The sequence below is a fragment of the Sinohyriopsis cumingii genome, chromosome 15 (genome assembly GCF_028554795.1).
Source record: "Sinohyriopsis cumingii isolate HCF-2022 chromosome 15, ASM2855479v2, whole genome shotgun sequence".
NCBI classification, from domain to species: domain Eukaryota; kingdom Metazoa; phylum Mollusca; class Bivalvia; order Unionida; family Unionidae; genus Sinohyriopsis; species Sinohyriopsis cumingii.
This window is the reverse complement of record NC_142975.1, coordinates 72566781-72580896: the sequence shown is the minus strand read 5'-3', so window position 1 is coordinate 72580896 and position 14116 is coordinate 72566781. Positions and strand designations below refer to the sequence as shown.

Genomic DNA, 14116 nt, shown 5'->3' with positions numbered 1-14116 from the left:
AATAAGGCCAGCGAAGAAAGAAATTCGTTTGGTACCTCATGAAGATTGGTTTCTTTACAATCTAGTAGTCCCAAAAGTGACTACCAGAAAAACTGAGAACGATAATATACACATAGGTCTACACGGTGAAATTAAACGGTTTAAGTCAATGATTGTTATGATTTTTTTAAATGTAATGTTCATATTAAATTGTAGTGCAAACGATATGTATGTAAGCGAAAGTTAACACACACACAGGCAGATATACACAAGTTTTACTGCATTGGGTGACAGTAGAACTGGAGGTGCTTTACTCGAGAGATGGTGTTTTGAGAGATGGGCAGACAGAACTAACAGGACGGAAAGAAAGAGAGAAAGAAAGAAAGAAGGAAAGAAAGAAATGTATGACACCGTTTATCGTTCTGTTATTTTTTGCGGTGTTATAGAACAAAGATAATTAAGACAACCATACATTCTGTGTGAGAAATCCTTATTGTTTTCATTCATTCATCATTTTCATAAAAAGGTAGTGTTATATTTATTGCCAACTGACTGCAGGTAACATTTGTAGGATATCCCCAAATTTAAGATATGCCATGTTTATGGCAGCACACGCTACAAACAATTATGCAAATTTTCCACAAACCTACAGGCAGGAATTTTTTTTTTAAAATCACAAAAATTACGCCTTGTTCAATCGACAGTCTAAAATGAGAGAAAATATGTCGAACATTGTTACATTTTTTTCTCAACGCATCTTTTGCTTTTATAATTAGTTTACAATAGGAAGGGTCATACAGTCCAATGACACCTCGTCATTCTTGGAAAAGTACCTCGTCATTCTTGGAAAAGTCGTGTCTTTGTTTCTTTTCTGAAAAACGATAGATCTAATGTTTGAAATATCTTCCTTGACACATTGCAGTGCAAAAATAGGACAAAAGCTGATACCGAGACTATACCCTGTCTGAATGGTTTGTATGGATTTGTATGATGAATTACTGATTTGAATAAAGACAGTTTGTGAAATGGAGTCAGTGGCGTCGCTAGGGGGGTGCGGGGAGTGCGGACCGCACCGGGTGACACCATCTCAGAGGGGTGACACCAAAATGAAAAATTGCAAATTTTACAGAGCACACACTGCTCGGTCTAGTCGGATTTAATAAGCGGATAACCGATCATAGTTAAATAAATGACTAGCAGGCACAGCAGTGGCGTCGCTAGAGGGATGCGGGGAGTGCGGACTGCACCGGGTGACACCATCAGAGGGGGTGACACCAAAATGACATTACTAAGGATTCTGTATGGTCTGTTACGGAAGGAGGACCATGGGGGTGACACCATGAGCTACCGCACTGGGTGAGACCAACCCGAGTGACGCCACTGAATGGAGTGTTTTCTTGGTATGTATATTTGTTTAATTTCACAAGTGATCATGATAGAATTTGGGATGCTTAATATAATGCGATAATATGACCGTCTTCATTATCGCCTGAAGTAGTAATTTAAGGCAGAGTTTAGTTTTAGATCTTATGTAAACTTAGTCCGAGTTTCCTCTGACGCTTGTCATCCCATTGTTGATATAAGGATATTTATGTTGGGGTGTAGGTTTAGAGTCCATTCCCTATCGAAAAGTTGGAATTCGCCGACACCATTTGGTGTCGGCATGGGGTAGCCGCTTACCAGCCGGCCCAGCAAACTTAAACGACCTTTCATCGAGATATACCTGCACAAAATCGATAGGAATATGATTTATTTTCTCAGAAATAGCATTCGTTCTGCCTTTAATCCGCTGACAGACGAGACGAAAGTACATCGTTGCTAAAATTTGACCTGGATCTGGTCATTTGCATTCCTAGTCACGTGACTACACAACTCTCGTAACCTACATGTCAATGACACCAGATGTCATAGACACGTGATATCAACAATAAACAATTTCTAGTTTTCTATAGAAAAACAAATCGAACATATAAATGAAAGCCATGTATTTTTTTTATAGAAAATTAAAGAAAAAAACTTTTACATTTATTATGAAAACAACGACCGAAAATCTGTAAATGTTGCAGCAATTTGAAGAAAACTAGATTCACTGCGCAGAGAGCACATGTCAATGTGGTAGCCACGTGATACCAGCAAAAACATCGCTGACACATAATAAGTACTTCTTGAAAATGGTTTTCTCCACCCTTCTGCGATATCGACATATTTCTGGTCGTTGTTCTCAGAATAAATAAGTTGAGAATTAAGTGTGCATTATAATGATTTACAAACATTAAGTGACTTCTATATAATATGTCAAAACTCTATGTACAATAACTTTGGAAATTTGTTTATTTCGATATCACGTGACTACATGACCTCTAATGTCATTGACATGTGGTTGCGAGATTTGTAAAGTCATGTGACTCGTGTGCAAATGCACAAATCCAGGTCAAATTTCAGCAACGACGTATTTTCGTTTCGTCAATCAGCGAATTAAAGACATGACGAATGATATGCTCACGATTTTTGAGAAAATAAATCATATTCCTATCGATTTCATTCCAACTTTTCGATAGGGAATGGACTCTGACCCTACACCCCAACATAAATATCCAAATATCAAACATGGGGTGAAATGAGTCAGAGGAAACTCGGACTAATGTAAACTGTGGGATCAATAATCATATACAGAAAGCAGAAGCGAAATGCCTTTTATATTTTCGGATAATTGGTAAAGAGTTTATAAATACATTTTTCAGAAAACTGCGTGACCACCCGAGTGTTAACAAATTTAGCCTTGAATGCTTTAACAATGTAGGGAACGGTTGGCATGACACATCAGCAATCCGGGCATGTTGCATAATTATGACGCTGCGGTGATATCAATGTCATTCTTTCAGGTGATTCGAGTGGCGTTTGGGAGGAATTTATTTAAAATTTGAAGAATTGTAAAGTGTCGTATACAAGTTTATAACTGAGCAATTAGGTTTACAGAGATCATACTCTTTTTCCGAAGTATATTTGACAATCTTTTCTTACAATGGAAATTCCGAAAATATGTGTACATTACAATTTTGAAAACGGATGCCGTAATCAGCAAGATGGAAAACGATGTCCATTTTTACATATATGTAAGCACTACATCATGGACCACTGTAAATTTGGACAGAACTGTAAGAGAAATCACGACATTGACCATGAGGTGAAACAAATTTTGACTCATTGCGGAATAAATGTCAGAAGACCTATCAGAGATATCATCGCAGAATTACGACAGGTTTTGTCACAAAGTGAAAACGGCAGTAGCAGTGAAACCAGGGAAGTATTTGACCAAAGACCAAGAACAACGGCCTCAAGTTCGATTTTCCCGAGACCTAGAACAACAGCCCCAACTTTTAATCCACAAAGGTACTGTGTGTGGGGGGGGGGGGGTCCTGCACGTAAGACCTCGACGCTGAAAATATGTTTTGGGCGTCAGACTATGTCTTATTCTGTGTCTGTGTGTGTGTGTGTGTGTGTGTGTAGCATATGCGTATCACATAATTTAACGTGACGGTTGTTCTGCTTGCTTCTTGGAACAAGGTGAGAAACTTAAACTGATAATCCGCAATGAATGTACCCACACAGTGGCAAGTTTTAAAGTTATATCGACTGTAATTAGATCTCTGTCCGTAGTAAGCTTGCACAAATATGAAGATGATGCATACAGCATAGGGTCTGGAGGTAATGTTTTTTTTTTTTTAAGCTGTTGGTTTAATCCAGGAAATTCAGATGTAGCAACATCTGTATGTAAATGAGAAGTGGTGGTGTATGAATGGTTGGATACAACAACACAAGCATATAGGGAGGGATTATACCCTTTAACAATAGTTCCCGAATTACGTCATCAGCAGCCATATTTGTGGTATACTGGCAAAGTTACTGTTGAGTTTATATGGTGTTTAGAACTGAAATAAATTTATTGAATCTCAAAATACTGTTACAAAACATACATACATACATACATACATACATACATACATACATACAGAGACAGAATGTAGATCAGGCTTTCTGTTAGTATATGTATTTGTAATTTATAAGTTGATTTTGCATCGGTGTACTTCGTTCAAATTGGTCGCTTGTAGGAGAAACTGCCAGGTTGCCCACCGTCCAGGTAAAATGGGCAGAATATCGCCCGTTAGTGACCTTATCGGTAAGCATCTATTTGATGGATAAATAAAAATGATTCATAAGGATTTCAAATTGGTCAATATATTCCCTGAAAAGACGATTGTATTTAAAATTATTATTTGTTGGCAGTGATGTATTTTTAATAGGATGCTCTTATTTATTTTTAAAACTTTATAGCAAGTGTTATCCATGGTCTGTAAACCAGCAAAAGATAAAATTCCTTGATTTTTATTTCCTTCACTCAGCCTCTCTATAAGAAATTAATAGGTACGGGTATATCATATTTTTTCAGTGATAAACATATGCTTGATGGTAAGTAAATGTTTTTTTTTTTTTTTTTTTTTTTAATCAAACTAATGCTCGAAAGTAAGACTTGGGGATTTACAGATTTTATCCAAGTCAACTTGCCCAGGGCAAGCTGACTGAAATATTGAACTTGCTATTGAGAAATATGAGCTTGCCCCAAACATAACATGCCAGAATGGGTTATTTAAAAAAAACCCCAATAAAGCATGTGAATTTTATAGGAAATCTTTTATTATTTATTTTAAGTTTTTATTTATGTCTTTTTTTTCTGTTGGAACCCTAAAACTATATGAGGATAATTATATGTACACAAAATTATTTATGTAAATAATACTTGTAGATAAATATGTAAATGAAAAAGTGAATCTAGCTATAGTTAGAAGTGCAAAGACAGACATGCATATAGACAGAAATGGAGTAGTAGATAAGGGTTTCAAAGAGCTAGGTTTTTAGGAGAGAGAGAGGGAGAGAGAGAGAGAGACCCAAATGATTAGTCTATATACAATAATTGCTAACAACCACTTCACTTTAAATTAATTTTTTAAAACATTATATATATATATATATATATATATATATATATATATATATATATATATAATTAGTGTATATACTGTAATGAGTGCATTATGTACTTGGCTAAACTAGCTAAATTAGATGTACAAATCAATTCAGTAAATAATAAATAATAAAAATCCTGAAGTTGATTTGTGCATCTAACTGAGCCAGTTTGGCCTATCTAGTTGAAGTGCTTAGTTAGTTAGTTATATACATGTATATATATATATATATATATATATATATATATATATATATATATATATATATATATATATGATGTTTAAAAAATATACCTACCTAACCTAATTTTAAAACAAGTGCAATTGGAAACACAAAGTTTAATATATTTTTTTGCCTGACAATACACAATATATCCCAAAATCATTGTTTAAGGATACATACACTTTTATAAATCAGTTTCAGATGTTTAAGTGACCCAAGCTTTCAAGTCAAATACACATGAAATCCTTAATGCACCCTTTCTAAATGTAATGTGTCTCCCATGACATGAGTCCCTATTTTCCATCAAGATGCACCCCATTTTTATATTTGGTCAGCCATAGCCAATCTGCAGAAATGTTAAAGCCTATATTTAAACCAGCAGGCATGAAGCCAATGTGACTGATTAACAGTTAAACCTATCACTCATGTCACCATAAGTATATTGCAAAAAGGACTGCCACTTAAAATGAATATACCAAAAAATCCAAGAAACTGAATATTTCAGTAGAAGCCTCATTTACAATCAGTATCTCCTGAGTGCAAGAATTTTAACTTCTGCTAATCCCTCATGCATATAATAACAAATTATGTATTTATTTATTTAGCATTCCTGCTAAAGTCCCGTTAACAATGTACATATTTCTAACTTCAGTGCATGATTACATTCACATCCTCAGCAATGTGTGTGTGTACACACACACACACACACACATATATATGTGTGTGTGTGTGTGTTTAGTAGAGATTTTATACTATATTGATGGAGGTTACATGTGTAGCACCAGATTAACCTTTTACCACCATATTATTTTATTCATGTCTCTGTGTGTGTGTGTGTATTTAGTAGAGATTATATACTATATTGATGGAGGGTACATGTGTAGCACCACATTAACCTTTTACCACCATATTATTTTATTCATGTGTGTGTGTGTGTGTGTGTGTGTGTGTGTTACCTAGAACATGAAAAGTGTAGTTAACAGCGACAATGACTACTCTGACACACTTCAAAGAAACAAATAGTCTGTTGAGCGTGTAATGATCTGTAACAAACAATGCCCTAATTTGTTGTAAAGGTTGTAAATTAATTGGGTAATGATGCAAATATCAATCCTGATCACTAGTAATCGAAGATTTCAATGAGTTTGGTTTGGACCATAATATCATACCATTAATATGCAATAATAATAATCATAACTGCTACATGTATTTATGTCCCTGATATGTGCAGTTTATATCGGACACTATTTACAAGACTGGATTAAAGTACATTGACTTGTAAAAATCAGTTGGCAAAATCTTTTTTTTTTTTCTTTAGGGGGAAAATATACTTGTCATGAAAATTACACTAATGCCAACAACAAAAAAAGACAAAGTTTTATTTTGATTTGTGATATTCGAGTATCAATACCAAATTGTTGTGCAAATTCATCTTGACATTGGTTTAGATATGCTGTCTCAAATTATATGTACCGTACATGTCCCAAAAATTCATTCATCTTTGCCTTCATAAAACCCACAATATATTACACCTTTATCCTTAGGGTCAACTCTTAAGCCATTTGTCTAACACTGTTTATTAACTGATGTATTTATTATGAGTTAATTTTCTTGCCCATAAAATGCTTGGTATATTTTTACATTCTTTCTTTGTTCCATTTAATGGTGATAACTTTTGTTGATACATACGATGCAGTGTAAAGCTGGGTGTCTACTCCTCTTGATTTCTTTGGTGTGAATGGAGATGCTAAGTTTTTTCACTTGATGCAGAGAAAACTACACAGTGTTCCAGGGTGATCATTCTTGGGATCAAGCTGACTGTTGATGATTTTAATGTTCTGGTTAATACTTTGTTTTTAGTACATGTATTGTTGGGGGGGGGGAGGAGATAAATTTGCATGTATAATGTTGAAACTTATATTTACTGAAAAAGTATAGTCTTGTTAGTGTCATCTTATACATGGCTATGAATTTAATCTTGATATGTATTAATATATTGAGCATGTACTTTTTAAATTTCCTTTCTAACCTTTTGTCAGTAAAGTACTCCAGAATTTATTTCTGGGACTCAAAGTTTGAACATGATTGAAGTGTCCAGAACTCCTCATCATGAAACTCTATTGAGAGTCCTGACTTTAAGTCTAATATGATGGAAGATGGAATGTATTTGATGTGCAACAGTATTGTTTTGTCTCCACCTTATAGTGTCATGCATGGACATTCAGTTCTTAGTTTGTCTGCTCTTTGATAAAAATATTGTAGATAGTGTGGTCACTGTCAGTGGGATATAAAGGTTAAATGTACAGAAATATTAGTTTTGAAATTAAATTATGTTAATACCTATTCATGTACGAAACTTCATGAATACAGTCACTGCATTAACACACACACACACACACACACATTCTATGTTATAACATCATGAGTACAGTCATGGAATTAACACACACACTCACACACACACACACACACACACACACACACATATATATATATAGAGAGAGAGTTTGTGTTATAACCCTTGGATGACACAGGGCATGGTGTGGCAAGATCCTTAGTTGGGTTAGAAGAGTATATGTAATTTTAAAATTGGGATTGGCAAGAGAAACATTTTAAGCGTAATTGTTGTGGTGATTATGATACTGATGGTAATGACAAATTTTTTGCAGAGCTATGATGCCAACTCTAAACCAGGCTATGCAGAAGATGTCAATTGGGTTTTCTTCAGAGGGTACTGCTGGAGCCTATGGTGGTGCAAGAACAAAGATGTCAATGTTAGAAAAGCAGTTGTCTGTTGACTCTACCCAAGGAACGCAGATCTGCCTGTACAATTTGCGAGGACAATGTTGCTTCAGAGATTCATGTAACAATGTGCATAAGAATATGCCGTACCAATGGCAGACACGATACAAGTCTGATGGTGTATGGGAAGACCTTGAGGAACAGAATAATTTGGATGTGGAGTTAGAGTTTTCTAATCCCAATCAAGATGAATGCGTTTATGTTGACAGGTAATTGTCTGGCCATCTGGGTGTCCATGCTTTTATCTCTCGATCACCATCTGTGTCCTTGCTTCTATCTGTCTATAACTGTATGTCCATGCTTTTATCTGTCCATCACCATCTGTGTGTCCATGCTTTTATCTGTCCAACACTATTTTTTGTTCTTTTTTATCAGTCCATCACCATGTCCATATCTGTGTCCATGCTTTATCTGTCCATCACCATCTGTGTCACTTCTCTCTAAAATTCAAGTCTAGCTTAAATAGTATCTTGTTGGTTCTAAATGGGAGCGGTGCCAATCTGACATCTACAGCAGCCAATTTGAGAATCTTGTTATTGCTGAAGAATATCAGAGACAGTTTCAACACATGGCAGTTTAAAGGAAAAAATGCCTGTCTTGCCTTGAACACCTGGAAATTCCTTTTAGCTATTATAGTGTCTGTCTGTTTGATGGACCCTTCTACTTCTTCTTTATATTATTATTATTATTGCTGCTCGTGCATTTTTTATTGTAGATTTTACAGTAAAAGATTCTGTTTTAGTTTATTTTTATTTTCATGGCCATGATTATTTAGTGATTATGATTTATGCATATTTTCTTCTTCAGAGAAGATATTCCTATACGTATCTTCTTTGAAAAGATGGAGGCACAAACAGGTGATAAGAAAAACTTGCAGGTCAGACGTCTTTCAACAGTTTCCTCCAAGGATGCAGAAAACCAGCCTCTAGCCACCAGATGGTACTGGTTTTGGCTAGAACCAAGTGGGAAATGGATGGAATATGGCTGTAAGGTTGGTGTTCCAGTATACTTACTATTACTATTCTGTTGTCTTAAACTCATTAACAGTAAAGAGTATAAAGGTCAAGTCCAAAATACAATAATACATAACATATCATCAATCCATGGAGAAATAAAATAACAAACAATACAAATTAAGAATACATAACATTACTGACATATTCTGGCCTAATGTTTCCAAAAGCAGTGGTCCCCCTCTTATAAGGCCATCCCATCTGCAGCAGGAAACTGGTCTTACAAGAGAGGTAACCTTTGTAGAAGGGGATGACACATATTAGAATAATTACATATCATGTATGAAAGGTGCAACTAATTTTAAATATTCAGTATTTTCTTCTAATAATTACATGCATGTAATGGAATCAAGATGATAAAACATGTTACTGTTATTTTTAACTAATTATGAATAATCATCAATTATGCTGCAAAGCCATTTGAAAATGATGTCGATCAAATCAGGGTACAAACATCTGGCTCTAACTATCGTTCTTCATCCATACTGTTTTCACACTGCTACATAATATATAACTAACTATATATTTTAGAATCTTTCTGACATTTCATTTATCAACAGTGAACAAAAAACTCTCACTTTTTACCGAGTTGAATTATTTTAACATTTTGTTGTAAAATAACATCTGACAGCATTTAGCACTTTATGCAACAATTTGTTCCTTCACTGACAACTTTACTACATTGGTTGATATTGTTTAAAATGCTTTGTTCTTATAAAGAAAGTGAACTTGTCACATGATTGGTTTTAGTCTGGTACTCTTTCAGATACATTTTGCATTCTATGAGAGAAAGCCCCAAGGGCTAAAATACCATTTTCACTTTATGTTGACTAGATGTCATGCTGACTTTTTGCTAAACAATACTGTGCTTCACAGGTCTTTGCTTAGTTATCTTGATTATAATAGCTAGTACAGTAGAACCTGTCTTCTGCCCAAAAAAATTATGGTCTCTCAAGACAGGTAGTCTCTCTGCCCAAAAAATTATGGTCTCTCAAGACAGGTAGTCTCTCTGCCCAAAAAATTATAGTCTCTCAAGACAGGTAGTCTCTCTGCCCAAAAAATTATGGTCTCTCAAGACAGGTAGTCTCTCTGCCCAAAAAATTATGGTCTCTCAAGACAGGTAGTCTCTCAAGACAGGTAGTCTCTCATAACTGGTCATTACACTTGTATAAAATCAATAAATTTGTGCATAAAGAATGTGGTATTGAAAGATAGGTGGTCTTACATAACAGTGGTCTTTTAATACAGGTTTTACTGCATGTAATTATCAAAGTGACAAAACTTGAAATCTAAGAAACTCACTGCAGTAAGGATAATCAGCATGTTGTTGTTGTTGTTGTTGTAGGGTTTAACGCCATTTTTCAGCACACGATAGGCTATACATGGCGGCCAGTATTAATGGTGGAGGAAGAACCCGGGAAAACCCCGGAAAGAACCACCGACCCACGAGAAGCTACTGGCAAGCTTTCTCACATACCCACATTGGCTGAGTCTTAGACTTGAACCACTACAGACAGAGGTGAGATGGCAGTGATCCGTAACGAAGAGCACTTTAGACCACTCGGCCACTCAGGGCCCCAATCAGCATGTTGAGATAAATGTCAATGTGTTTTATTTAGACACTAACAAATATTTATGATTCATTTACAGTGGTTTGAAAACCCCAATAATGTTGGTGTCTGCGTGTGAGGGTACATTTACCATTTTTGTAGAAATATGCTGGCTGCATTATCAGGGTGACCATTCTATAGGGGTATTTTTCAAAGCAAACTTGTTGGTACCATGGGATTCTTGCCATCTGAAGTGGTTGGCTGCTAGTTGGAGGTTGGTGGGTATTGGGTGCATTCAGGAGGGGACAACTATACTGTGGAATTCTTTGTGCTTCAGAAGATTTGTAGCTGAAATTGTATTTTTTGTGGAGTTGCCAAATGTGGATGTAATTGATAAAACTTATTGTTGCTAATCCTTTTTAAGATTTATGCTGGATGTTTTGTCACTTAACAAGGAATCCTGCAGTTAAACTTAAAGATACACTTAACTGGTAGCTATCATAAAATTAAAGACAATGTGGGTATGGTAAGGTTGATGCAGCAATTAGTATATACCAGTATAACAGGAAGTTAAGGGATAATCTACTAAGCAAAAAGATGTTACTATAAGTAAGCTATAAGCAGTAATAGTAAGCTATTAGCAATACTGATTAATTAATGAATAAATCTCACAATTATGCATTCTAGAAAAGACCCAGTCAACTTTCGTTAGGTCAAAAAAAAGCGATAGTCGCAGATGACCCAGCAAGTTGCTGATTTGTCACAAGATAGCAATTGTCACTGTCTCTCAATATGATGATTCTTTTACATGTACAGGACATTATAGTAATCACAGCCCCTTGTTAATTAAAACAATTAGAAACAATGAGGATTTAATTAACTAGTTTGACTACTTAACAGCTATGTTCTGCTTTGCTGGTGATTTTGTTTTTACTAGGAGTATGTAAAGCATGTATGGATTTACAGTGGCATCAGTTCTCATCTTCTGTCTCAACATTCTCGATTTAAAATATAAAAAAAATTATCATCTCTCCTTAGAGATCCCCAATTCTATCTCATCCTTTTCCATGGGTAAGTTTTGTAGGCAATAAACTTAGAATCAACTTGTTATTTTGCTTTTTAAAATTTGATATACCTGTAGTAAGTGTACTTTGGTATCTTTTTTTGTTTTTGTTTATTCCAATGATGTGCCTCTACATGCACCAGTAAGCCAGTGTTTGCCAGGAATTACTTTCAGAGACTTAATTAACACCTTTATTCTCATCCAAAGAAGTGTCAAACCATTGAATGTTGCAAGCTTGGCTTGAGAAGAGATGACAGACCCAGTGCCATCTATTGAATGGTACATGAATGGACGAATGGTACAGAACATGTGCATGTTTTTTATTGATCAAGAGTACTTGTCATCCTTATTCATTGAAAATGTTAACATTGTTTCCCTTGGAGATAAAACAACACAAGCTGTTGAATGTATTGCTGACCAATTTTGTAGTGTAATATATCCTTCTTGTGATTTAAACTAAATGGAATCAGTATGAATAGAGCTTATAAATATTTGAATTTGAAGTGGAAATAATGATTTTCATAATGAAGGAGAAAACAATACAGCATGTTGAATATAGCAGTGGCTAATTTTACAGTGTATGTGAGCCTTCTTGGGATTTAAATTAAATGGAGTACATATGAATACAGCTTATGAATATTTGAATTTGAAATGGAGATAATTTATCTTTGAAACTAATTATTATTGTTGTGGGTTTAACACTATTTTTCAGCACATGATAAGCTATACACGGCGGCAAGTATAATTGGTGGAGGAAGAACCCAGGAAAACCCTGGAAATACTGACCCATAGTAGCTACTGGCAAGCTTTCTCATCAACCCAACATTGGCTGAGCCCTAGGCTCAAAGCCATGTCACAACAGGCTGATCAATAAAGGTGCTACCTGGGTTCCCTTACTTGAAACTAAAGGACACACACACACACACACACACACACTGTTTGATTATTCTCTTTGATGAGGTTCCACACTAGTTCATTTGGTAGAGCGTCACAGTCAAATGGTTGTCAGTTCAAAACCTGTGAGGCCATCATGGGTTGGCTGCTTTGGTGCATCTTGGGAAAGGCACTTAGCTCCCACTTCCTTGGTATGATATAGCCATTAATGTGTTAAAAGTGCCATTCAAACAACAAAAACAAATAAACCCCAAAATGTTCTCTTTTATAAAAACTGTATCTATAGATGGACATTTTATACTGGTATATTCAGCAAAAGGGCTGGAATCTCTCTCTCTTTCAAAAGTAAATGAGCTGTTTTTGCTCAATCAGAATTAAGCCCAGTCAGGTCATAATTTATTGGAATAGTTAGTTTTGGAATAAAGACGTGATTATGGAATACTTATATCCATGTTATAATTATTGATTTTCAAACAATATGAACTTCAGAAGACATTGATATACAGTAAACACTTAATATTTTATTGTTATATACAAACAAGTAGTGTCTAATACAAGATACATGTGTTTAATTAAGCTACACTTGTACCCATTTATAAGGATATGAAACTCCTTAGATACTAAAACAGCATTAAAGACCAGTCTATTTATTTTCACACATTCGTATGATTCCTGTAGGTTCAACAGCAGATGATCTAATTAAATGCAGTTGTAGCTTCAGAAGTTCATTGTGTTGTACTTTTCAGGAGTCAGTAAATTTTATGGAATATCCTGTTTTCTGTAGAACTGTTGTCGGTCATTACATACAAACTTTTCTGATTTCAGGACAGTGCCGGGTACCAGAGCAAAGTGGACAGCGATGTGATTGAGCAGAGGTATCTAGCAAATCCCAAAGGTCAATACCAGTTCGAAACACAGGGCTATAAATACATAATCGACTTCACATCGATGTCTCAGCAAAATGTGGAAACCCAAGTAAAGCGCAACATAAAGCGTCGCCCAGAATTTGTTCAAAAATCGGAAGCTGAAAGAAAGAAGCACCAGTAAGTATCTTATACATAAAATGTTTAGTACCCATCATACAATTTTTATGAAGAAACAATAATAGCAACATAATAAATCCTACTGTTTTGTCTTCCCTTCCTTTATCTGAGGATCACATTTCTGTAAAAATTTGGATATGGTCAAGATAATTTAAGACTCTGCATCCTTTGTGTTTTAATCGCCATCCATCCATCAACATTTGACATCTTCAGACCCAATATTAATCAAACTTTGTAGGCAGTTTACTCAGGATATGTTTTATCAAAGTCATGTGCTTGATGGGTACCATAACAACAATTTGGCTACCATAGTTACCAGATGAAAAATGTATGTTTGACATTTTTTCCATAGCATCTACAAAACTAAATAGTAGAATATGTTTTTTTGGACATGTTCTATAGAAGTTTTATATTTTGGGTGGTTTCCCTAGGAACTGTTTGCCTTCCACAGAAATCAAGATGGAAGATGCAATTTTACATTTGCAAAGCTACTTGGTTTATGCTGATCAAATACGTCTACAAATGTAC

At 35.1% G+C, this 14116-nt stretch overlaps 1 protein-coding gene across 3 annotated transcripts in view; it reads left to right on the top strand.

The window, feature by feature from the left end:
- Positions 1 to 947: 947 nt before the first annotated feature.
- The window catches only part of LOC149782058 (protein mono-ADP-ribosyltransferase PARP11-like), a 35656-nt gene continuing 22487 nt past the window's right edge, over positions 948 to 14116 (top strand). Inside the window, exons 1-4 of one of the 3 annotated variants that reach the window (XM_089933476.1) lie at positions 948 to 1379; positions 7893 to 8234; positions 8833 to 9016; positions 13371 to 13588. In XM_089933476.1, the coding sequence (XP_089789602.1) occupies positions 7897 to 8234; positions 8833 to 9016; positions 13371 to 13588 (740 nt within the window). In that variant the 5' untranslated portion in view covers positions 948 to 1379; positions 7893 to 7896. Of the gene's footprint in view, positions 1380 to 2729; positions 3370 to 3634; positions 3685 to 7892; positions 8235 to 8832; positions 9017 to 13370; positions 13589 to 14116 lie in introns of those variants that run through there. The other 2 variants (XM_089933475.1, XM_089933477.1) reach the window with 2 other exon arrangements.